The sequence below is a fragment of the Coturnix japonica genome, chromosome 5 (genome assembly GCF_054131305.1).
Source record: "Coturnix japonica strain WE chromosome 5, WE-NBRP24, whole genome shotgun sequence".
In the NCBI taxonomy this organism is placed as follows: domain Eukaryota; kingdom Metazoa; phylum Chordata; class Aves; order Galliformes; family Phasianidae; genus Coturnix; species Coturnix japonica.
In genome coordinates, this window is record NC_140667.1 from 44,333,257 (window position 1) to 44,358,443 (window position 25,187).

Sequence of the window (25,187 nt, forward strand, 5' to 3'; positions counted from 1 at the left end):
AATATCTTTCCCTAACTTAGAGGGACTTCAATTAACAGTAATCCACAGATGAAAGGCACTGTGTTATCTTTTAATGATGTATTAAAGAGGTCAATTTTGTACAGTCTCTCCAGTCAGGGTGTGTATTATGTGATATTGCATCATGATTACAATTTATCTTCAAGGGAGAACTGGAACAAGTAGTGAATGTGCTAGGAGGAAAGCATTCTGGGCACATCTGTACTTTTATGGAGTTTTAAGAGATCTTGGAAAGATACTATATAAAAGATTGTCTTGTATACCGGACTGTGTAGGAAACAGGGCATATGTAGAAAACTTATTTTATTTGGGAATGTTTTAAACCACCTAATCGACTTCATTTTAAGTCCAGTGAACATACTCATCTATTTGTTATGGTCATACATTTGTTATCTTACCCTTATCCCTTTGAGTATGCTTTCAGTGTACAAACATTACAGTAGAACTTACGACTCTCAGGGCACTTTCAAAGCAAGAAAATGCAGAATTGGTTAAAAGAAATGGAGTCTTAAAAAATCTTTCTCTTCTCTACCTCTCAATCTTTTATCTCCTTTTTAATTTCACAAAAAGATCTGTCAATATGTTAGGGAACTTCATGGAGAAGATCACCTGGAGTGCCGTCACTGAAGAACCCAGTTACACTGGGGATTGTACTGTGTTGCACATGCTGAAGTCTCTTAGAGGTGGATGTTTTACTTCAGGCATTTTTTTTTTTTTTTTTTTTTCAGCTGTTCTTATAGGATTTGTGTACAAAGGATTTTATAAAGCAGGCTTTTGGATTTTGGTGCAGTTTGCTTACTTTGTTTTCAGCTGTTTAAGCTCATTCTCACTCTTGGGCTGATGCAGCGTTTGAGGCACGGACTCAGATGTGAACGATCCAAATTGTTTATTACAAATTCTCACATCCCTTATATACGTTCACAAGTTGTTATTTTCTAACTTTCCCGTCTGCCCTTACAACTTTCCCAACCACCTTTACATGTCAACAAAGCATTCTACAAAACACTTTCCAACTGTCCATGTAGGCACGTATCAAATCAGAGCTGTGAGGCCCTTCTTCTCCTTGCAGAGGTGTCCTTGGTTCTCATGCTGTTTATCTTGCTCCACAGCTGTTGCTCTGAACAGCTTTTCTTGTATTCCCACAGGCTGATATTTACTAGATTGGTTATTTTAAATTTACGTGTGCAGCTGCAAGATGCCACCACATTATCGTATACCTGATGGCATGTGCAAGTGAGTATCAGCACAAGGGTATGTGTGTGCACTTGTCTTTCTCTGAGTCCTATCCCCTAAAGCACCAGCATATCCCTTAGCTGGGTTGTTGTTTTGTTGCTTTTACCATCTGAAGTTCCAAGGGTTCTGAAGTTCAGGTTTGAAGAAAAGTCTGCCTTTTTTGCTTTGCCTGTCAGGCTTTGGAGAAATTCTTACTGAACTTGGAACCAGACCATTTTCTGATTGGTTTTTTTTTTTTTGGTACCCTTTATGTGAAAGACTTCATCTGTTGCATTGTGCTGTTTGTAGTTATTTTTCTCTATACTTGAGCTGTGTCAGACTCAGGGACATAGTTGGATTTGATGATCTTTAAGGTCTTTTCCAATCTGAGCAATTCTATGATTATATGAACCTTAATGACAAAAACATTTCTGTTTATTTTAAGTGAATTAAGATGCTTGCACATTCAAAGCATCACTCTAAGGACCCTAGGATGCCAAGGGATTGGAAACTTGTGTCTTCTATTAAGTTTGGGAGGCTACCATGCTGCACTAGCTCCTAGAACTGTTTCAGTCCTCCAAATCAGTGGTGACTGTATAGTTCAGATTGCACTGAATAAAATACAGAAAAAGAATGCATATAGAATAAATTTTGCCTCCTTTTCTCTCTTCTCCCTTCCATAACACAGAAATAGCTGAGAAAGTTTTTTTGAAGTCATTTTTGAGTAGGAAAACACTAAACTTTTACATATTCATGCCTTTTAATTATCCTGTGCAGCCCTGCCAACTATGACAGCTCAAAGTACAAACTGCAAATAGAAGTATAATAAATTATACATTGGTTTGAGCCCAACCTGTGCATATGTATATAAACAGTCACTAAGGAGTCTACTTTGTGTGTGAATATATAGACTCACACTTATCTAGAGAGATAACAAAAATGTATAATTTATTATATTTTTCTGTGACGTTTTTTGAACTGTTTGAACAGTTTTAAACATAACACAGATGGTTTGGCTGTTCTGTTTTCTTTGGCGTGACAAAGATGTCATCAGCTGCTGTCTAGTTCAGCCCCACTTAATTATCCCTTTATTGTCTTAATATATGAGCAAAACCTAGGATGTGAGAATCTGAGTTTGTGAAAAACATATGGAATATTTGGCTCTAAGGAAGGCTGTTCTCACACTTTGTTGAGGACTTCTGCCCTCAAAAGGGCCAGTGAAATGTCCCATATGGGTGCTCCTCCTCTACTTCAAAGCAAAGTGATACAGGCTTGTTTTAAGACTTCTGTGAAATGTATGCCTGTTGACTTTGCACCAAAGTAAATGAGAAGCATGTTAATTCTTTTTCTTGAGCTCTGCTTTGGGAACAGTAAATCCCAGAAGGTGGCTGAAACAGCTGCCAGGTAGCACTTGCCTGGTTCTTGAGTGCTCAAGATTTATAGGCGACCAAGCTTTTAGCCTCCTCTTAATATTCAGCCTTTGGAAGACAGCTTTCTATGAATTTCTTCTTGAATTCCAAAAGTTAGGCAATTTTCAATGTTTTTTCACATTCTAATTTTTATTTTCTTGTATATTGCACACTTAGCGTGCTCCTGTGGCCAAAGTACAAGATAAAATGGTTAATTTTCAGGCACATTAATGTCGTTTCTTCTTTAGGTATAAAACCACTCCTTAAACATTAAAGAGTAAGTTGAGAGGGATGTGCAGTCTATAGGTTGTTCAAGCCATATGTTGAGCCTGGTATGCCTGATGGAATCAAGAAGCATGACAGTCTGCCAGATGTTGGTATTCTATCAAGTGAAATGTATGCAGTAGGAATAACATTTGGCAGTCCTTCTATCTTCCTAGAAGCTGTGTTGTATGTTTTACTTGACCTTCATGTGTACTGCTTCTCTTACGGTCTCCCAAAGTGAAGGGGGTTAACGATGTGTCAGCTTTTTCTATGGGTTTTTTTTCATCTCAAGTGGAATAGATCATATTTTTTCTTAGTCTTGGGCTTTGTGTGTGTCTTGAACTACACGCCAAGTTGGCAAGCAAAGGTCTTTATAAAAATAAGCTTAATTCTTGGGAGATATATCTCAGATTCTTTATCAGCATGCCTTTTTTTTTTTTTCTTTTTTGAAAATGCAATGCAACGTGAAAATAAAAGAAGAAAATAAACTGGTATAAAATGTTGGATGAAAATGACACATAGCCCAAATAAAATTGCTTGCATTGTTTTCTCTTTCCTGTGTTTTTTGAGGGAGCCTGATAGCTTATATAAACTTTGGGAAAATAATCATTATGGTTTCAGTTGAGGCTGTAAAATTGTTTTTATTTCCATTTTAAGGCTTTCTGTTGGATGCCCAGAAGTATTTTGCATGGGTAAATGAATTTCTGGAAGTCATCACAGAATGATTTTTTCCCAGTGGATTTGCATTATGATGAGGTTACTGGCCTCTTCTGTTATCATATTTGAGGATAGATTCCAGGTGGCTGTTTCCAAGGTGCTGAAAATGAGGCATTTATACCCCATCATTAGGTACAGCAGAGCTGCAGTGGTAGTAATTACTTCCTTTAATAGGCAGATGCATCCTAGCTTTTTGTAGTGCAGCCATCATTGTGTGAAACATCAAATGTATAGTTTGAAAGCTTTTTAGTCTTCATGGAATAGTAAATAATTTCTGTGATGAAATAGAGCTAAGCGATATCATGCCTGTTGCTGTGGTATAGCTGAATCTCAACCAATTAATTTTTCATGGGCTGTGTAGCAGGGATTGGAGCTAGCATGCAAGATTTTTCTTCTTAGTGGGTTTAAGTTTGAACATAATCAGTGTGTGCAACACAGAGGAAATTGTATGTAATTAAATTTTTGTCTAGAAGAGTAAGGTGTCCAAAACATCCTTCCAGGTCTGACTCCCTGAGCACCAGCCCCTTGAAATTCTTTTAGTTTTTGTGAGAAGCATCCTGATTACTGAATACTGGAAAATACGGTAATTTACATACTTACTGTTTTTGCCCATTTCTGAAGTCTAATGATTTTTCATCTGGATCTAGTTATAGTTTTGAAATTGTGTTGTTGCTTCTATTGCCATGAGCAGTTACTAAATTCCCATCCTTTCCCCATGGCTACGTTGCTGCCTCCTTGCATGAAACAGCCTAAGAATTGTGTTATGCTAAGGGAGATGGAGGAGAAAGAGAATTCTAAAAACTGTAGTCATCAGCCCCTTTCTTTGCTACTAAGATATTTTGGCCACAATGTCATGAGACATTGACACTTTGAAGTCATCCTTATTTGTGACAAAGACCACAATGGAGAATGGGCTTGTACAGCCCTTTTCCAAATTGCGAATTGGGATTAGGCTACATTTAGTTATTCCTACATGCCTGCTCTCGAGCTCTGCTCTGTGGTTTTCTGTTTAAACCTCATCGTTTGACTTCCTGCTTATGGTGGGAATGCTTTTTATTCTTGAATATACAGAACATCATTACAATCAGCTTGTTACACTTCTTTCCGAGTTTTTCTGTATTGATAAATGTTTACCTCCCTGGTTCTCTCTATTCATATTTTTTTCTACCACGTGTGTTTGTATGTCCCTGGAAGCGTGAAAGCTAGATGCAGCTGCTTCTCTAACATAATGTCCCCAGTAGGATGCTAGCTGCTATTATATTACAGTATTGATGCTTGAATGTTTTTTCCTGACTTATCCAGATAGTTCAAAGATAGTTCAAAGCTTGACTGCACTGCCCACCTTTGTGGTATTTGCCACCACCTCCGGTATCGAGGTGGTATCATGCTCATATTTTAAATTAAATAATAAACCTTAGACTTGAAGGTTCTTCACACTTGTTTTTATTTCTGTTCATCTCTGAGCAAAGATTCCTCTTTTTCTTGATGAAGCATTGCTGGCATTGGCTGGAAGGAGAGGAGGAACTCTTGAGACTAGGGATGAGATGAGACATCCCCCCTCCCCCCCGTTTCCATTTCAGACTTATCAATTTTCAGCAATTAAGAACTTTTACTTTCTCTAGTCTTCTACACTTGGAAGATGAGATACAAAAGCAGTTAACTGACCCTGATAGTAGTCAATTTGAAAGCATTAGTTTGTTTTTGTTTGGTTTGGTTTTTTAATAAGAGCTATAACAATAATTTGTGAAATCTAGATTGTGTGGAATGGAATTGTGATGTCTGTATCACTAAGGTAAATTGCATGCTGTTTATGCAGAAATATAAGAGTTGGGGGGAAAAAATCAGTATGGAAACACCTTCTCACCAATTACTGTTTCTTTCAACTGGTTCAGCTGAACAACTTTGCACAGGTACATGCTTTGGTTTGGACAAGGCATGTTCTCTTGCAAGGCGCTTGAGGTATAGCCATGCTTAGGGACAAAGATTAGCTGATCTCTGTCTGCTAGTGGATTTTCTTGCTTAAGACAAAGCAGTTTCTACATATAAGAGCAAACTCAGAAGTGAAGTGTCTGCTGCAGCTCTGGTCACATTTGGACATTCCTTCCAGAGTATCTAATGATCTTTTGAGCATGACTTACTTTAATGGACGGTTGTTAGAGTTAGGGTAGTATAGCTAGGTTGCAGTTGGGCTTTATGATCTTTAAGGTCTTTTCCAACCTGAGCAATTCTATTATTCCCTGACATCTTTTAGTGTGGTCAATGGCAAGGCTGAAACTTGTGCCTCTGGCATCTGAGATACTGCTGATAAAGAACAGCTGTGAACATTTTTCCATTGCTAGTTGTAGGGGCAGCATTTTGACAACTGTATTTTAAAAATAAGTCGCTGTTTTTCTTAAGCATGTCAACAAGAGACCATGATTTTAGTGTGAAGCAAGGATCTGAATTAAATGAAGTGAGAATTGGAAGTGATCTGCATAGTGCATTTGCATTGATCCTCCCCCTTCAGAATTAGATCTGTTTACTTACATTAAATAAGATTGCCTTAGGTGCCCTTTAATTCCAGTTGTGTGGAGATTTAAAGCATTTTAACTAATCTTGTAATGAACACCAACAGTCCTGGCTGTCACTGTGTAGCCAGTCCTTGTGTGGTAAATAATAGGGTGATGTTCTGGTAAATGGTGGATGGAAGGAATTGGTTCTCCAGATTTTACCAGTAAATGAGTAACGTGAAGAACTTACTTATTTGCATTATAGTATATGCCCTAGAGTTGGTGAATTACATAAATGTATGATTCTGTGAGAAGCAAGAGACTTAGTGTGGGGAAAATATTGGTCATGTGGGATATCTCTTTAAAGCAAAACATTTATATAAAAAGAGTCTAAGAAATTAAATGTGGTTATGATACTTCTGTGTACTGCCGTCATCTTTATCAACTGCATTATTCAGATTGAAGTGTGATTGTAGCTAGGTTTTAAGATCCATTGCAGCCATCACATGGTGCTAGGCCTGAAGGAAATACTCATTTCACTTTAAGCGCTCAGAATCTGTCATGTAACCTAAAAGAAACAAAACTTCTAAATATTTTGAAGTAACAACAGCAATTTGAGAAGACAACATCTGAGCTGGGGTGACATTTCACCTATCAGTATCTAATTTCCAGAAAAGTCTGCAACCAAGGTCAAGGTCCAGCACATCTATCAAAGATGCTGCTGAGGTTTCCTAGTCACTTGAAAACAGCTACTGGAAGATTTAGCTGTGCTTTCAAATCTCTTTGCTGAGCCTGGGTTTCCTCTAACATAGCAGGAACTGAATGTCGTGCTTGTCTAGCTTGATGTAAAAGATGTTCCCTGATTCTCAAAGAAATGGAACAATGTTTTTGCTAAATGATGGATTTTATGTGATGTTACTTAAGAAAGCCATCATTTTTAGACTGTTGGTGACTGGGACCTGCCATGTTTTCTTTCCTTCATGTGAACCATTTAAGTTATAAAACAGAATTTTTTTGCTAACAGGCAGATGTATTACTTAACTGTTTGAGGGCCTTGTTCTCCTACTGCTGCCCCTTAGCCATCCTCTTGGATGCAATCAGGAGGCATTTTGGGGAGTGTGGAACAGGTGCTGCACTGCTTTGCTCCAACTGTAAAACCCTCTGAGTATCCCTGTGCAATATCAGTGATGTGGGTTAAGTTCTTGGCTAAAATAAATTGCATATTTTGCAGAGGCAGAGAGAAGCAATTGGAGCAAGAGCAGGAAGTACTGCAGGGTTTCTCTCCTTAGCCTACAGTTTATTACAAGCACTTCACAGCTCCTGTTAGAGTTGGGTATGGGTGTCTCACAAGCTTTAACACAATATCTTAAATAAGGCTGAAGTGGGAAGGTACTGTACTTTTTGAGAGAATCAAAGATATCGAGGCTAAGGGTGAAATTCAACTTCCTAAGGTTAATCTACCACTAAGATAACCAGTTTGTATTTTCCCTGTGCTTCCCTCTCCACTGGAGAGCCGGGTGTGTCTCCCAGGGCACATTTATGTGGTGCTAATTACTGGGCAACCCTTCCAGTTAAGTGGCAGCAAGAGGCCAGATTGAGAAGCCTGAACAGCTTTAAATGTGTTCATGGTAACAAAATTGAGAGTTGGTTATTAAATCCAGAGTAATAGCATTGATTTTACATACTACCTTAGCAGAGATGTTAATAAGTAGGACCAGATATTCTGAGTCCAGTTGTGCTTTTACTCTTTCCACTTAGGGCCACTGTTGGAGCTTAAAGCCAGTCACAGCCCAGAAAATCGGCTTTCTTCCAGATACACTATGGCCATTTTATCAATGGGAAGGGAGAATGAAAACTTAGTAAGGATCAATTTTTTTTTCAAATGGGAAATCAGCAGTGAGGTTTATTTCCAGATCTGTCAATGAAAAGTGCCACTGACCTACAAACAGAAAAACTGAAAGTCAGTTTTACAGGGAGAGCCTGTGCCAGGTGCTGAACATCAGGGTTTTATGCCAGGTCACTGCAAGCCTTTTGGAGACTCGGATGAGCTGTTTCACCATGTGTTCCCCTCAGATGGTGAAAACAGCTTGTTTGATCCTCGCACGGAATGAGGAAGCTCAGATCTGACATCACTTGCAGCATGGTGTGTAGCCGTGCTGCTACACTCGTGTTCCCTGCCCCTGTGACAGCACCATGTGGACCAGCACAGTGGAAGCTTGTCAGCTCAAATAATTCACAGAAGGTAGAGAATGTATGGCCCAAAAAACAGATATCACTTATCGGAACGGTGCTCTCAGCTTCCCACAATCTTGGGCACACACACATTTTCATGTACCCCTGTGTCTTCCATAAACAATCACCAGGGATAGTTGCTATAGTTGAAAGACTGTGTAGATTTGATCAATGTAATTGCTAAAAAGAAAAACTGAGCATTTTGCTGCTGCTATGGTAAATATATGCCTGTTGTTTTCTGCTTTTAACTCCATAACTGCTGAATGGCAGCACTTCTGCATGAATGTTCTCATTGTGTTAGCTATAAAAGTCAATTCTGACTTCAGTCTCTACATAAAAAAGAATTCTGGTTTAATTGAATAGTCTTTCCTATTGAATCCCAAGATGTAAAAGGCGCTGGTGCTGTTGGATTCAGAGGACCAAGCTGGGCTTGCTGTGAAATTGTAGCCTTTGTTCTCTATAAAGCAGTGTTGCATGTAGAAGCAAAAAGTCTTTTGGTGCAGGGTCAGTGTTCCAGACCTGACTTTTGCAATTTCCTGTTTGTTTTCTTGCAAACTGCTTTTGTCTAATCATACCATTTATTTGCTCCCAAAGATAATTCTATTTAATGTGGATTGGGAAGTATGACATAACCGTTGCTCTCTTTATTTCATTTTCAATGTGACGTATTTTCTAGTATAAACAAAATCTGTTCAGCATTCAGTTTTTGAAACAGAGACTGCTCTGTAGAATGTTCTGAATATCAAGAGGAAAAATAGCTGCTTTACTGTCACACTTACTTACACTTATTCTTTGCTCTAATATTAGATTACAGCCACCACTGTGGGAGGAGAGAGCTGGCTTATCCTTGAGTCCTATCTTGTATAGAGCCTCCATAGCACAGCTGAAGGTAGACAGGTGGGGTGTAACTTGGTACCAGCAGGCAAATCAAAGTGTGCTGTAGGGTTTGAAGGATAAAGTGTTGAAAGACACTAATCTTCTGGCACAGTGAGTACTGCACATGGTAATTGAGCACCCATGGTTATATCAGCATTCTGTGGTGTGGCTAAAGGAAAGTCAATTCCTTCATCATTCATAGGCCATGCTGACTTAAATAGTACTGTGCTGCTGCTAGCTGTAATAGTACTGTTGCTAGTACTGACGAAGAGAGGGTTCTTATTTATTTTGTTGTTACTGGACCAAAGACTTTGTTTTCAGGCATATCAGAGAGCCCTATTGGGATAAATGAAGAGTAATGATGCCAAAACATCAAAAACATTTGCAAGTGGAGAACTGAAAACTTCATGAGGTAGCACTGACAAAACCACCAAGAACACCCAGTAGGTGGTAGTGATGCTGGAAATCTGTCACTAGTTTCATTATTATGAAGCCTGTCATAATTGAAGTTTTCCACTCTGTCAGTTAATAATTCTTTAGAATTATAGAATTATTAGAATTTATAGATTTATAAATAATAACACATTGCAGATATGGTTTGCAAGTGAACTTAGTGCACTTGGCACACTCCGTCTTCTTTACTGTTAACAACTAACTTCTGCAATTCGTGTTTTTGTTTGCATATATATAAATTGTGTTCCCTTTGAAGCCATACATAAAAATGGAACAAATTCCTTGCTCACATCTACACTGTGCTTACTTGATGAGTTCATTGCTGACCTGCCTTAGTACAGTTATGGTGCTGTGCTTTGGTACGTGAATCCTTTGTGGATTTTCATTTCTTTATTACTTCAAATCATCGTTTTCTTTATCATTTGAAAAGAAATGATAATTTCATATTATTGTGTAGCTTTACTTGGAGCCTGTAGACTAGCTCTGATGTATGATGGTACATGCAATATGTATAGGTATCCTAACAAAAATGGAAGAAATAGTGTACAGTGTGTATGTATGTGATAGGCCTGACAGCTTAGCACCATGAACATGGAATCTCAGTGATTCGGAAGGTTGGCTAGTGATTACTCTTTTGTAATAACTTTGAAACCAAACAAATCCATTTATTGCCTTTCAATCTAATTTTGCCATATTCTTCTTCACAGCTTCCTGTTATGGGAGGAGCCTTTATGGACTCACCAAATGAGGACTTTAGTACAGAGTACTCCTTGTTTAACTCGTCAGCCAACGTCCATGCAGCTTCTTCCATGCAGAATCCACCAGAAGAAACACCCCGGTCTTCAAATGATGCCATATTGTTATGGATTGCAATCATAGCAACAATTGGAAATATTGTGGTTGTGGGAGTGGTGTATGCCTTCACCTTCTAGGATGCCTGTCACTCCAAGCACTGGAAGAGAGGATAACTGCAGCAGTATTTGTCATGTGTATGTATGTATGTGTGTATATATACATGTATATCTATATAAATACATATAGGTAGGAACTTTGTTGAATAAGTACTGCCAAAATAACAGAAAAGAAAATGCAAGTTAATCATCGTGAATCTTGATGGCAGGAAGTTTGGATGGTATGGCAAACGATATGGAGGTGAGAGCTCTAATGGTGAAAGTGCCAGCACAGCATTTGTATGGAAATATAATGAATGGCAGACCAGTTTGATTACAGTGGATACAAAAAGAAAGTGAGATTTATATAGGAAGTGCTTATTTTCTACTGTTGAGATTTTTCTAGCAGCTTTTCTGGGTTTTGTCGGATTTTTGTGCATTTTTTTACTGTGGTATAACATTGTATAGAATTGTTCGATGTCATAGTTGCTAAACATGTTAGTTTCCCAGGTGGAGTGAGTGATAAGCATCGATTCAATTCTGATGCAGTACAAGTTCATTGTATGTGCATTCTAGCACTTGCATACACTAAGCAGTGTCAAAATTGTGAGTCTTAACATTATGAGAGGCAGATGCATACTACTAACACTTGCTTTCCACTATCAATGACTGGGTATGATAATCTAGGAATTGATGCTCCACCTGGCTGTTGTTTGCAGGAGGAGGCACAAAGTGTGATCAGAATAGGGCAGCACAAGCCCCTGTTTCTATGTAGATATACTGGATTGCAATAGCAACATCAGTTTATAGATGTCTCATCCAGGAACCAAAGGACAAATATTATGTTTTCAAGCTTTTTTCATTGTGAACCAGGTTTTCCACAGAACTCATATACCTTCATAAGCATACAATTCTAGTAAATGAATGTGGAGGAACTGTGAAATGTAATTAACAGTGAGTGATGTCTTATGAACAAAGTTGAAATGAAAAAAGATGAGATGCTTCTGTGCTCACAAGGGAGTGCGTATAGGAATCCAGTGTTGAGTGGAAATAGCACAGAAAGATGTGGCAGATACAAAAGTACCTGTCTCAGTAATTCTCTAGGTTCTGGTGAGTGTGTGGAAGTGGCTTTTATAGTGTGTACTTGAGTAACAGCTCTGATTTCTGATTTTATTTCTTTTCCATTGGGGAACATTTTCCTGTGGGCACTTCCTCTTCAAAAGAAGTTGCAGCTGTCCTTGTTTCAAAGATTATAAAAATCCTGAGGGGAGAGGAAAAAAAAAAAAAAGTGAATCACCTTATTGAAAATCTCCCTCTTCTTCCTACACAAAGAAAAAAAAAATAACACCAAAAACCAATACCTCGAAATATTTGAACTCCGAGACAGTGGAAAAGAAATTCTTGCTCCAAATCTATGTGTACTGCCTCATGGAACCACTGTGCTAATTCCAGAAAGCCTTTCTGAAGGCACAGAGCCTATTTTTGACATTTTCCTGCTACTGAGCCTGAGGTTGGACTAAGAGATGGCAAATCCATTGGGAAGTTTTCCTTCTCCTCCTTTTAACTCATTTCCCTTCAGGGCTGGCAGACAGTTACTTGAATCAAAGCAGCATGCTTCAAATTGGTGATTAGAATTGCTTCTAGTCACTGTGTATATTTTGTTTCTGTCTTTGTGAACTTGTTTGTATCTTTCCAGCTTTAAATGTGGCAAGCAAGAGAAAAAAAAATAGATTAAGTTGTCCTGAGGATGAAAAATCCAATGACAACTCAGTTGAGAAAATGAGCTGCTGTGTGTTGAGCGTTTTCCAATTTGGAGGAATTCTGTGACAATGGTTGAGGACAGAAGAGATGTTCTAAGAAAAATATTGAGAAGCAGTGTTATGGAAGCTTAGCCACACAGAAAGCAAATTATAATAAAACAGCTATATATTCCTAAGGAAAAAAAAAAAAAACCCTGCAAAAATATTGCTACACACTGTCCTAAAGTAGCTGTTTGCTCCTGTGGTAGATCAAAAATAATGAAGTTTTAAAAATGAGTAAGCTGTATAAATTGTGTACCTGTCCTGTTCTTCAATTCTTTACCCTTTCTTAGCAGAAGGCAAACTGTTAAGTGAGTCTGGAAGGCTGCAGAGGGGTAATTGAACAGAAAACTGGCAGGACAGTGTCACATATACAGATGTGTTGGACCTGTGGAAACATCACATGAAGTACAATTTTCTGATATTCTGTTGCTTTTGTAATTAGATCAATTACGTGCTTTTCTTCAGAATTTCAGTAGGCTCTTTAGTTATGCTAAAACCAAAATAAAAGCATATGAACAGCACAACATCTTTCACCATGATTAAAACTAATTTGACAATAAAGTACATGCCCATTGAGGTTATTCTACTGCCAAGTAACTGCCAGTAGAATGCTTTGTTTAGATTTCCTAGAATATTAATTTATGTTCAATTAGCAATGTTTGCATTTTTTTCCACAAAGCATTGGACTACATTCTTTGTCCATAAATAAATGCATTAAAGACAGAAGAGCAGAGAACCACCACTCTGCTAATGAACCCAAGTGACACTTTTGTGTTGTTTTTCCCAAAGAAAGTGCCCTACTTTCATGTGAAATTAATAGTAATTGCAGGAGTGTTGGAAAACAATGAATTCCGACTCACTAATCCAGATCATTCTCATACATATTTTCATCATTACAGGCTGAGTTGTCAAAAAGGGCCAGACAGAACTTTAATTAAAGTAATTGGCTTGACAGTGTGATAGGAAAACAGGGTGCAGGCAGCAAGCACAAGCAGTTCCTATCTTGTAGTTAAAGATGTTAACTGTTCTGTCAGTTTCTTGCTGAAAAAAAAAAAACCAACACACAAAAAAAGCCACCAACCCAAAATATCTATTAAGATTCATGTGCAAAGATACTGCATGCAAGAGTATGCACAGAATACTGTCAGGCACATAAGAGATACCTAAATTAAAGCAGGCAGAGCTGTTTCAGATTCTGGTCATATTTGACAGTGATAACATGCTGTGCATGTTTCTGGATTTGGTGTTCTGGCTTGATCCCTTACAGTCACTTACTCTCCTAGAAGAATCAGGAAGGTTAAAATTGAAGCACTGAAAAAGGAGACTTATCCATCATTAAGTGCAGCTAAACCACAGAGGGGAATGGGGAAGAAATGGCGGCTGTTTCTTAGATATGGTCCCTTTAAAAGGTGATATTGCTGCCTTTTTGTGTGTGTGTAAGTTATACCCTAAAGTGGCAGCACAGCTTGCCAGTTCTCCTTTCCTTGGAGCCCAGCATCTGGAGAAGTGCTGTCTGACACTGAGGGATCATGAGTAAGCCCAAATACACTCTACAGAGCTGTAATATATAAAAAGGTTGAAGAGGCTTCTGTGCTTTGCTGAGTATTTTGTATATCAGCTTCAGAGCAGGAGACCACTGTAGTAGATCTTTGCTTTAAATAATAGCATTTAGCACAGATAGTAGTTATAAGAGCCTGATCAGAGTTTGTTTTGTAGCAGGTAAAGCAAAACAGCTACCTACAGTACTAGACTCCTAGCTATGCTGTAAGCACAAAAGCAATACTTTGCTCTGCAGTGTTATTAATGATCTCCAGGAAGCAGGGAAAGAAACTGGATGCCCTCTGTGCCTTTTCTAGCCGTAGCCCCTAGGGATCTGTGACAACATATCAAATAATCAAACTGTCACTTACAAATCTTATTTTGGTCTAAGCATCCAGCAGATCAATGCAGCTGCTGTGCAGACGCAGCAGCAAGGAGACAGAAGGCTGAGCACCCATGGAGGCAGGTGGTGAAAAGGGACATTAGATAGGAGAACTGGGTGAGGAAACCCACGCAGCCATTCCTGTTACAGTTTTGTCTCCAGGGCTGGCTATCTGTGCTTGTCCACAGCATAAATATCCCCCAAAATAAAATGAGGGAGCGAGATGTATTTTCATGTCAATGCATCTGCAAAATTAAGCAACAGATTTTGAAGCTGATGCAGCAGCAATAGCAGAGGGACTCATCTGCCATGAATTATGAATTTAGTGATTTAAATGAATAAGTGAGCTGGTGGTTACCTTGAAAGTAAGGAGGTCCCCTCTCCAAAATCCTTGTTTGTAATGGAACTTGAGGGTTGACAGCATCCCACCAAACTGCTGAGCAGCCTGTAATAAGAAAGGCAAGAGTGAATAGAATCATATTAGCACCAGGGTTGGAAAAGACCTCCAAGATCATCCACAGTCCAACCATCCACCTATCACTGATGTTTCCCACTAAACCACATCCCTCAGTACAACACCTAAACATTTCTTGAACACCTCCAGCGACAGTGACTCCACTACCTCCTTAAGCAGAATGGAAGCAGACAGACATTTTATTCCGGCCTTGTACATTTGTTTGGAGTTAAAAGGGAAAATCTGTCTTTGTCTGTGATCAAACTAAAACATGAGTCTTTGGTCTGTAGGACATTATGCATTTTATCTATTATTAGAAGCTTTCTTTTTGCTGTTCTCAAATTTATTCCAGTTCTTAATATCCTCTTCACATCACTCTGCGGGCCACTGAGAGCTATTAATTTCATGTAGCTCTGTTCATTTATACAATGTAATTTTACTGGGTTTCCTGTGGCTAATCACAGAGCAGAATCTAGAAAATCATTCATTCTAAGGCAGAGTTCCATTATAGAGAAAAATAGGCTGAAAATCAGAATTGTAGACCAAAATGCTTCTGTGCTTTTGGAGCACGCAGAGCTCTGGTAACTGGATTTCATCTGGCAAATGCTCAGAAGGAAAAAGGGCAATCAGGTCTCTGATGATAATGTCAGACATCAGGGTTCTGACAAGCAAAGCTTAGTGCTTCATTAACTTCTCATTTGCCCCTCTGAGTCCCACTGCCTTCCTGCACACGCAGTCTGAGCTAGTCATCAGGTACAGCATGTCCCTCCTGTCTTACAACTTGCTCATCCTCAGGGAAACAAGAGTATTTGTTCCCTTAGCAGAAGAGCAGTGATCAATATTCTGCTAGGAAGGTTGTTACTTAGTACACTGGTCAGTCATTATACGATCAAGATCAGGATGATTTAACAAGCAGTAAGCCCTTTGCTGCTGATCTGGGAACACCCTAAAGAACTCAAAACATCTTGAGGTCTTAAAATCTTCTAAATGCCCTAGGTCTGATTTTTGTCTTTCATCATACAGCTCCTCTTTGCCTTTTACTTTGTCTTCCCAACTCAAGATGTTAAAAATGAAGTCACCTCTATGCTTGTGTATGGACATACAAGAAAATCATAGCAGGCTGGAACCATGTCCTATTTCAGTTTTGGCACTTCTAGCACAAAGTTGAAGAAAAGATTCCAGTTTTCCCTAAAGATGCTAGAGAGACATGTGTCACCCCAACACAGAATGATGATTTTGTGTCATTCTGGCCTGTTAGTACCAAGGTAAAAAAGCCCTTTCATACAAACACAGCCAATGGTTTCATCTTTTTGGTACCACTTGGGATCATTATGCTACCCACCTCTTACCTTTCCAGTACAAGCTGCTACTGAAGATATTTTTCACTGGTAGAAAATGCATGGAAAGCTTCCAATTTTGTAAGAATCATCTTCTAATGTGCTGCTCAGTCTCCTACAAAAGCAAAACAAAAACCAAACCAACAATCCAAGTTTGTTACACAAGGAATGTTAATGAGTCAAGTGTTATCAGTACAGTAGCAGCACCTCAATTTGCTACTTTAATCTACAGCTTTATGCTAGTAAATCTTAAAGTCAACCTTGTTATTACTGACAATTAACACAAGTGGAAAACAGAGACAAATAATTTTTTAAAGAATGTGTCAGAGAACACTTTGTTCCTCTTACCTTCCCAAAATACCCTGATGTGAACTCTCATCCATCACTTCAAAATCACTCGTCACCGTGCAACTTCATGCCTTCATTTTATTTCTCCCTTTGTCTTCTTGCCATTCTCTCTGGCATCAGAGCATGTGAGTGTTTGGAAGTCAGCAATGTTTTTCAGCCATTCTTAACCTTTGGTGACCTTCAAAGTAACATTATACAAAGATCAGTAAAATAATGTCCCTTGCAGAAGATAGATCTTAATCATTACCTTCTTCAGCAAACTGCAATGTATTTCTCCAAAGCAGAATAGCAGAATGCAACCGTTAATCTTTCCAGTTGAATCATCCAATATCTGTATAACAGAAAGGTACCTTTTAGATTCCCCCCACCCCTCCCCACAATCACTACTGCATCATTCTGAATTTACTAAGTTTTCTCCAGCCCCAAGACCTTTGTTTTTCCTTGCAAATCAGTATCATTGGCAAAGAGTACTTAGGGTAAAGCAAAAGATACTGAAAGCACTCACTACAAAATACTGCACACAGAAGAGTGAGAAAGCTCTGTATGATTTATTGTAGAGGGAAGCCTTGAACAACAGGCTGTTCAGTAAAGAAAAGCAAGCACAATGTGCTGAGCCATTGGTATTTCATATCAAAGTAACACCTGTACTTTTCAGATGTGTGGTAAAGCTGCTATAATCAGCTTAAGCACTTCTAAGGCTTATTTTTAAACACAGCAAAGGGTAGTCCTTAGGAACTAAAAAACAGTGAACAATCTTCCCTCAGTCCATGCTCGTTCTGGTATTGATCCAGGAGCTTCCTGAGCTCCAGTCACCAAGCTATATCGTGTTTGCTGAGGAATTTGATTCCATCAATAAGTGAGATTAAACTACTTACAGTTCTAGATCTAAAACACATTTCAGTTGCTGCCTTCACAAGGACGCTGATGGTCCCAAATCTGCAAGCTACTCTTTGCAAAGGGATCTTTGCCTCCACCTGGAGTCAACTGGATTAATAACACTTCTAAAGCCTGCTTCAGACACATTAAATATATGTTCATAGCTCCCTAATCAAATGAAAGCAAGAAGAGAGCTGTATTTTTTTAAATGAAAGAAAAAAAAAAAAAAGGCAAGTCTGAATATTTTAATAGGTATATAATGTAGCAAACTGTTGCACTATTTTTTCTACTGTCTGAGCACCAAACCTGAAAAGTGTTTTGTTATTTCTCCAATCCTCCTTCAGTTATGGAATTATTAAGGTTTGGAAGGAAGGGAGTGCAAAGCCTCAATGAAATTTTAAGCTAATGTAAATAAATCTAGTAGCTGCTTTTATGTGGTAGTCTATGCCATTTACTTTTTAGTAAAACAAATAGGCAATATTTGAGATACGTTTTGTTTTTCAAAATAAACTTATTATTGGCACTTCCAAAAAAGCATCTGTGCTTCACATAAAAAGGAAGTCATTTGGAAATTACATCCTCCTTCAGCTCATATAAAAACATTTTTACAGGCTGTTATTTTTCTTAATAATACCGGACAGTTTAATCTCTTGTTCTTTGTCTCTGCTACCTAGCAGGTTTGCTGGATCACTTTGTATGTTTTTTGTAGTATATGGGCTGGTTTAAGCAAAAACATTTACTCTTGTAATAATCATTCTTGAAATGTGGATCTCTATCTGTAAAGAAAAAGAATACCCTCTCTTTTCTCTAATTTTACTGTAATAAGCAAATTTAGCTAACAGAATTGTATTCTTTTCAGCTCCTGTTATATTCTTATCCAGTTACTGACTGCTTTCACTATGTATGTACTTGGTACTGGTTCATTCTTTTATTATGATGAAGATGACAAGTTTTGTTAATATCAGGTGGAAACTGTGTTTTTGGATAAAGCTCTTCAAATTGGTGGCAATGTGTAATTTTTCATTTTAGTCTCTTTATGCGGCAGTATTTAGAAGTCTGTAAATGCATCTATTTAATTATTACCTCAAGTGACATACAGACACCAATAACTTCTTAAAATTCGCAAATCTGCATTATTTGTAAATTTTATCTCCATTTGATGCATGGTACAAACACAACACTAGGGCTTTCTCTATAGAAGTGTGTTAGCCTTCTGTCAAAGCATCACAGAACACCTTGGAGCCAAAGAAAAAGTCATCTCAGCTTCCTCAAGCTTCAGCTGAACCCTGAACTCTTGTGGAAGTCAGTGCTCTCTCTCAACTCACTCCTCAGCCTAGCACAGCCCTACTTTCAGATAGCACAGCACAGGCATTTGTTTGTGATTATGCCCCCCAAACTGCTGTTCTAGGGCAGCCATGTGGAAGACATCACTGCAGGATCCTATATCACTGTAGGATGTTCAGCAAGTTTCATAAAAGTAAACAGTGGCAAGAGGAAGAAAGGAAAACATTTGGCTGTGTTAATGCAGTAACTACATGAAGATTACCACCTCCCTTGTAATTCCCCAAAGTAAAACCAATGGGCCAAGTATGTTCAGATCTACTAAAGAAAGGAAAAAAGGACATTCACATAGTATTACCTACATTAAAATATATTAGTACCCAGTTTATGTAAATTCTTTCATAAAAAGACTAAGAAAGACTATCAATTTTTTAGCCCAAGAGAGTCTGTCCGCAATGGGGTTTCCACTATCATATTTTGCATTGTATAGTGCTATGTTACAGATTTATTTAGGCTGAAGAATAACTCAAACTCAAAACTGTTTGGAAAGACTGCACAACTTCACTGCAGCATATATACTTTTGCTAGGGCTGAAGAAGTACTTTGCAAACAGCCTGCTTTCCATTTCATCACCTGCCGAGATAAAAGCACCAAACAGGAGTTCATGTTTTCCTTTGAATTCTTATGAGATGCCTCAGTGTTTTGAAAGCTGAAAGCACAGCACAATGAAATTGCCAGCCCATATTCAGAACAGGGTTTGGCACTGGGACATATTCCTTTACACACTCAAATAATCCATGCATGTTATAGTCAAGAAAGATGTTCCTTTTATGAAAAGTTTTATCTTGCAGTTTTTGTTTTAGCTTACAAATATCTTATTCTTGCAAATGCTAGTTAAGTACACAAGCAAGTTTTACTGTACATTCTAAGTATAGGTACAGTTTTATTATTTCCCGTTATCTCCAGTGCACCAAGTGATTTTAAAAGCAGCTGTTCTGTTTTCTCAGCAGCTCAGCTCACCTTTCAAGTGCTGGAGCATTTTTTTTTTGGTAATATTTCTCCTCTTCCCTTTTTAACATGTGCTAATACAAAGCTCTTCTGATCTCTGGCATTATTTACCATTTGAAAAGAAAAGATTGAGGGTAAATGTTCTTCAAAGTTCTCTGTGATGACAGCTAAGGCAAGTAATGTACTTAACAAAGTAATTACTTCCCTTACCTTCTGGTAAGTCAAAGAACACATTAATTAGTTTGAAAGTCTCATGGCTTTGTTTATATTTCTTTTTTAATGATTTATATGACCATACAAATTTTTTTTAGCCTTTCAAGTTTCTAACTTCTTAGCAACCTTCCCTAGTAATTTCTGCTGGCTGCTTACCAGTTTCACATCGCTAAAGATCAGTCCCAGTCTTCTAAAGTACAGCTTTATTGTAGTCCGCTAAAGCCAGACTCAAACTTTGATCATATAAGAATTGTTCTTACCCTCCTGATTCCTTGATAGAAGAATATGTTTGAGCTCATTCTTAAGGCTGCTGTGCTTGTTGCTTCATTTCTGCTTGCAGGATACTCTGGATGAAAGCTGGATATTTCTGTCTTCCAACTTCAATTTAGAACTCCTCTTCTTCAAGTGATTTTGGAAAAACAAATCCACTCTAAATGGGGAAAAGAAAACAACCCACGAAACAAGCAAGCATGAAGCTCGTGATATTTTGTCCTATTTGAAAATGTTTTAGTGTTGCTTCAATTGTGGTGCTTTACTATTTGAAATAAGAGCATTTTTGTACAATACAATGTGACAGTGTAGTTGTAAATAATCATAGGGTTTTATACTCTAAAACTTGCTGTATAATCTGTTCATTGGGGCCCCCATTACAAGAAAGACATTGAGCCACTGGAGCAGGTCCAGAGGAGGGCTGCAAAGATGCTCAAATGACTGGAGAACCTCTCTTACGAAGAAAGGTTGAGGTAGCTGAGCTTGTTCAGCCTGGAGAAGAGAACAATCTGGGGATACCTCATTGCAGCCTTCCAATACTTAAGCAGAGGTTATAATCAGGGGGGAGAATGACTTCTTACATGGTCTACTAGTGGAAGAACAAGAAGGAATGTTGTAAAACTAACAGAGGAGAGATTTAGATTAAAAGTTATGATAAAATTCTTCACTCAGAGGGCAGTGAGGCACTGACATAGGCTGTGTGAAGATCTGTGGATATTCCATCCCTCAAGGCATCCAAAGTCAGTTCGAATGGGGCCCTGAGCTGGTGAGGGTCAACCTGCCACAGCAATGAGTTAGAACTACATGAGCTCCACGGTCCCTTTCTACACATGACATTCCCAGATTTAATGATTGAAACAACTTCACTTTGAGAACACTACCGAGAAACAAAAAGCACAGTGCACAAAAATTACACTGACATTTTTCATAATCTCTCTTGCAAGAAAGTTCATCAGGTATTAGTTCATCAGGTATTTTAACATGTTCAAGTGCTGGCATTATGGATCCCTCCCCAAGTGAGGCTGATTTCTGGAGCCGCCCTTACTTTCTCGCCCAATGACCAGCCCTGCTTTTCTTAGCAGTTGCATCTTTACCATGTTTGTTCACAGTGTGTGTGCACATGCTGCCTCAGAAACCAGCTGTGCTGAGAACAGATGACTATGGAACCTAAAATGCTCTTCTTCAAACCAACTGATTACTTGAACACCACAGGAAGGTATCACAGATGCTGCCAAAAACCACATGTTTTATTGAGAAACTTCTGCTGAGACTGAGTACAGCACTGGGCTGGGACCAAGGATGGTAAATGGGGCAATACCCATCAAAGCAAGGTACATCGCTGCCCTGGAAATTACTGCAGGGTAATCACGGCTTGGGGGTTACCCTGGCTTCTCTCTGTGAATGAGTCACCCCAGAGATATAAGGAAGCATCTCCTTCAAATCTGTGTGGATGTCTTCATTGTGACACATCCACTTCAAATGGAAAGAATCTTCAGAAGAAAATAAAAGTAAAATCAAGATGTGAAGTATTGTTTTATATCACAAGAAGAAAAATAGAAAAACAAAAAAGCAGACTAAATTTCTAAATTTGGTGTAGAATTGAGCTTTATGTCCCCCTTAAAACACTCCAGTACTTCCTCTCTGGCACAGTATAAGCTAGGGAAAATGCTACCATGCTAGATTAGTAAAAATCCTGAGTGCAAAAGCATCAAACAACTGGAAACAAATAAAACCCTAACATCCTTTACTTTTCCTTCTGTATATCTCAATAGCCTATTGCATGCACACCTTGCAAATAGAAGAGTGGCGCAATAGCAAGACTTTAAAAACAAAAGCAGTTTCTACATTACCAATTTAAGGTTTCTCTTTCCCTGATCAACTTGAGGAAAAAAAAGTCACTTTGCCCTAGATATCTGAAATGAGTAATTGTTTTCATGCAAAAAGAAGCATCTCATGCTGTCTACTTCTTGGTTTTGAATCTCATATGAGCATCCACAAGTTAGCATCAAGTCCACATCTCTTACTGACTAGAAATCATGGCATCTTTGAACTTCTTCGGATGCATATTAGACAGCTAGAAATCTGCATATTGTTTATGTAGAAAACATAATTTCAGTGGCTTTGTCAAACTGTGCCTGCATATTTTTGCTTTTGTCATGCCTTTGTAAAGTAGAAAATCACCGAGTGGAGAAGCAGTGATAGACTCAGCTTCTTTCCCTGCTGAGTGACCTAACTGCTAAGCCACTTACGTTCACTTTCTCTCATGCACTTAATGTTTTATTAGAGCCTGAATGCTAAAATGGGAGTGTGGCAAATAGCATTCCTCAGTTCAGCGAGCGCATCTGTCACCTTAGAAATGAAAGTTCATGTCCCCACAAAGCAGAGATGGATCCTGAGCTGCTCTCCACCACATTTAGGTAAGTGCTCTGACCAACAAACCCTGAACATTGAGGGGAAGGAGGAAAAAGAATATGACTTTAGTCTCTTGTCATGAATTAGTTTTGTCCAGTGGTACACTGGACCTCATAAATGAACTTCAGTGTTCATCGTTCATACATTATGCTCTGCCTCCTTTTGTTGTTGTTGCTGTTGTTTGGTCTATGCCCCAAAATACAGATTTTAATTGCTTCATTGCAATCTGCCAGGCTGTCAGAAGACAGCATCATGATGTCTGTTTTTTGTTTGTTCATTTGACTGCTTCCTCTCAAGGAACTAAAAGAAGTTTCTGAATGAAAGCTGCTCCACTGGTACAACAGCCTCCATGGTACAACAGTCTCTAAGCCTCTACTGCTTAAGTGTCCAGCCATGAGAATCTTCTTGTTCGTTTTGTGCTATCAAGTGATACAATACCTAAGAATTGTTTTTATTCTATACTGATTTTTTCCCCCTTCCTTTTCTCTCCTGTGTTCTTAAATTATGTCAGCGTACACACTACAGGCAACTTTCATTCTTCAGATTATTTGATATTGGAAAAATACATAGGTTTCTTTGGACTGCTGTAAAGTTTAGACAAGAGAAAAGCTATGGATAGCTTTCATCATGAATAATACTATGAATGCTGTGCAACAGCCTAAAGTGGTATTTCTCCCATCTTGTTTTGGAAATAAGTAGCTCTGCTACAATCAGAACTGCAGGATTTTCCTTCATTTTCCAACAGTAATGAATACTGTTTAATAACACTGTTTAACGTAACTTTATAGCCCTGAGATAGAATTAGAGCTCTCTACTGGAATGCCACTTTATCTACTATGAATTAATCATTAAAACATATCACAATTACAGTGAATGATGAATCTGTTTCTTAATAGGCTGCAAAACCAAAATGATTTATGTTACATTTGTCCATTAGTATATGAGAAATTTAAAATAGGCAACCCACACCCACCACCCTGTTACTGCTTGTTTTTCCTAAGTCACAAAAGATACAGTCACATTAGTTGCATAGGGATGAATCATAAACTTAAAATAGGCATTGAAACAAAAATGTATCTCATTTCTTGTCCTAGATATGACTTACCACATAGCGTACTTGTAAAAATATATATTCCTTCTCATTATATGGCACTCAGTTACAGAAAAGATTCATGAAATTTAACTGGCAAAAACTCATTGTCTGAAATTATGTGGTCTATCAACAGAAATTCAAGTTAAATAACAAAACCATCTTTTAACTTTAGAAACCTTTTAAGAACTTCCATTAAATGTTTGTAAATATCTACAGCGTTATACAACCTTCAAACTTCTCTTTCTGCAGCTTAAATTTTGTAAAAATTTATTTACGTGACCTTCAACATATTTTTAGACGAACTACTGAGAATGCTTGGAATCAAAGACAGTAGAATTCCATTTCCATTACTTTAAAAAACAAACAAAACCAAAACCCCACAACTATAATCTATCAATTTGACTAAATTGAGCAATATTTTCAGCTGATGTCCAAGACATAATCTTCCTTGTCTCTTTCATACACATTTTAAATGACTCCACCTAATATAATACTGGCTCCAGTAAAGTTCTTCTTGATTTAGACCACTAACAGTAAATTAAGTCAGAGCTTTTGTTTCATATATGGCCCAGAAAATGACCAGAAGTGTGATGACTAAGTTCAGGCCTGGGAAAAGAGCAAAGCAAGTTCATCTAGCCACCCAAGTTGGCATGCTTTAAAGAACTCACAGGAGTTTGAAAATCCTCATCCTTAGAATTGCCATGACTTCTGTCAATATTTCCATTTGCTGAATAATGACTGGATTTTCTCTTTTAGAATCAGCACATTAGGAGAGTGCATCCATTCCTCAAGTTCTTCCAGTACTTTCCCCTCCTTTGCCATGGGAACCTGCATCCCTGAAGTCAATGAGAAGTTCTCTGCACAAGGATATGAGAACTGCTGCTTAGCTGACAGATAAATGCTTATTGCCCTTCATGCTCTGGATTTTTAAAGGCAATGCATACCATGGCAGGGGACCTTGAAAAACACCTTGTAAAACCTTGCTGGTTTTGTATTTCCTGTTACCACTCTTGGGCATTGCTTTTTCAGTTTTCTCACAAGTGCTATTCTGTCTCACTTTGGTATATCCAACCTGAGCAACTCTATGATTCTATTCATCAGCAATAAATATTTTCACTTTCTTGTGTTTCACTTCAAGATATGTGGTACTTAAGGATTCAATTTCTATTCATTAGAGATGAATTCATAACATTCCATCCATTCAATCTCTAACCTATTTTTTTCCCCTTTTCTCTTTTTATTTTACCTCTATACTATATGCAGTGCCTTTTCTATGTTCCTTCAAAGAGCAACTTCTTAATTTGTTTTCCTTATAACAAGCAAAACAGAGAAGAACACAGTTGGTTTTATGTATTTATACTTGAAGAGATATATAATAGATGTCTGCTGGTCATACGTAATTGATCTCTCTTATACATACAAACATCTTGTTCCCTTATCTGAATTCAATATGCTGAAACTGGGAAAAGTTCAGCAAGGGGCAACAGCAGAGAATAGAGATAAAGAAAATGTGCCTCTAAAGAAAAATCCGACAACTTACATTTGAAAGATATCTACAGAATCAGGACCAACATTGAGAGAATTAGCAGGGACAAGGTGGTCACCATTACAT

The 25,187-nt window shown here is 38.1% G+C and overlaps 1 protein-coding gene and 2 long non-coding RNA genes across 4 annotated transcripts in view; 2 read left to right on the forward strand and 1 right to left on the reverse strand.

Annotated features, from left to right (window-relative positions):
* The window catches only part of C5H14orf132 (chromosome 5 C14orf132 homolog), a 28,634-nt gene extending 17,876 nt beyond the window's left edge, over positions 1–10,758 (forward strand). The window contains exon 2 of the mRNA XM_085549434.1: positions 10,378–10,758. Within this exon, the coding sequence (XP_085405560.1) occupies positions 10,378–10,602 (225 nt within the window). The 3' untranslated portion in view covers positions 10,603–10,758. The remainder of the gene's footprint in view (positions 1–10,377) is intronic.
* The window catches only part of LOC107315221 (uncharacterized), an 83,101-nt gene continuing 68,228 nt past the window's right edge, over positions 10,315–25,187 (reverse strand). For both annotated transcript variants that reach the window (XR_014946784.1, XR_014946785.1), the window contains 4 exons: positions 20,061–20,230; positions 16,087–16,189; positions 14,642–14,728; positions 10,315–11,821 (listed from right to left, as the gene is read on the reverse strand). This is a non-coding gene — a long non-coding RNA (uncharacterized LOC107315221). The remainder of the gene's footprint in view (positions 11,822–14,641; positions 14,729–16,086; positions 16,190–20,060; positions 20,231–25,187) is intronic.
* On the forward strand, positions 22,357–24,695 carry LOC146760786 (uncharacterized). Its single transcript, XR_014946787.1, has 2 exons — positions 22,357–22,487; positions 24,332–24,695. It is a non-coding gene; the product is annotated as an uncharacterized LOC146760786 (long non-coding RNA).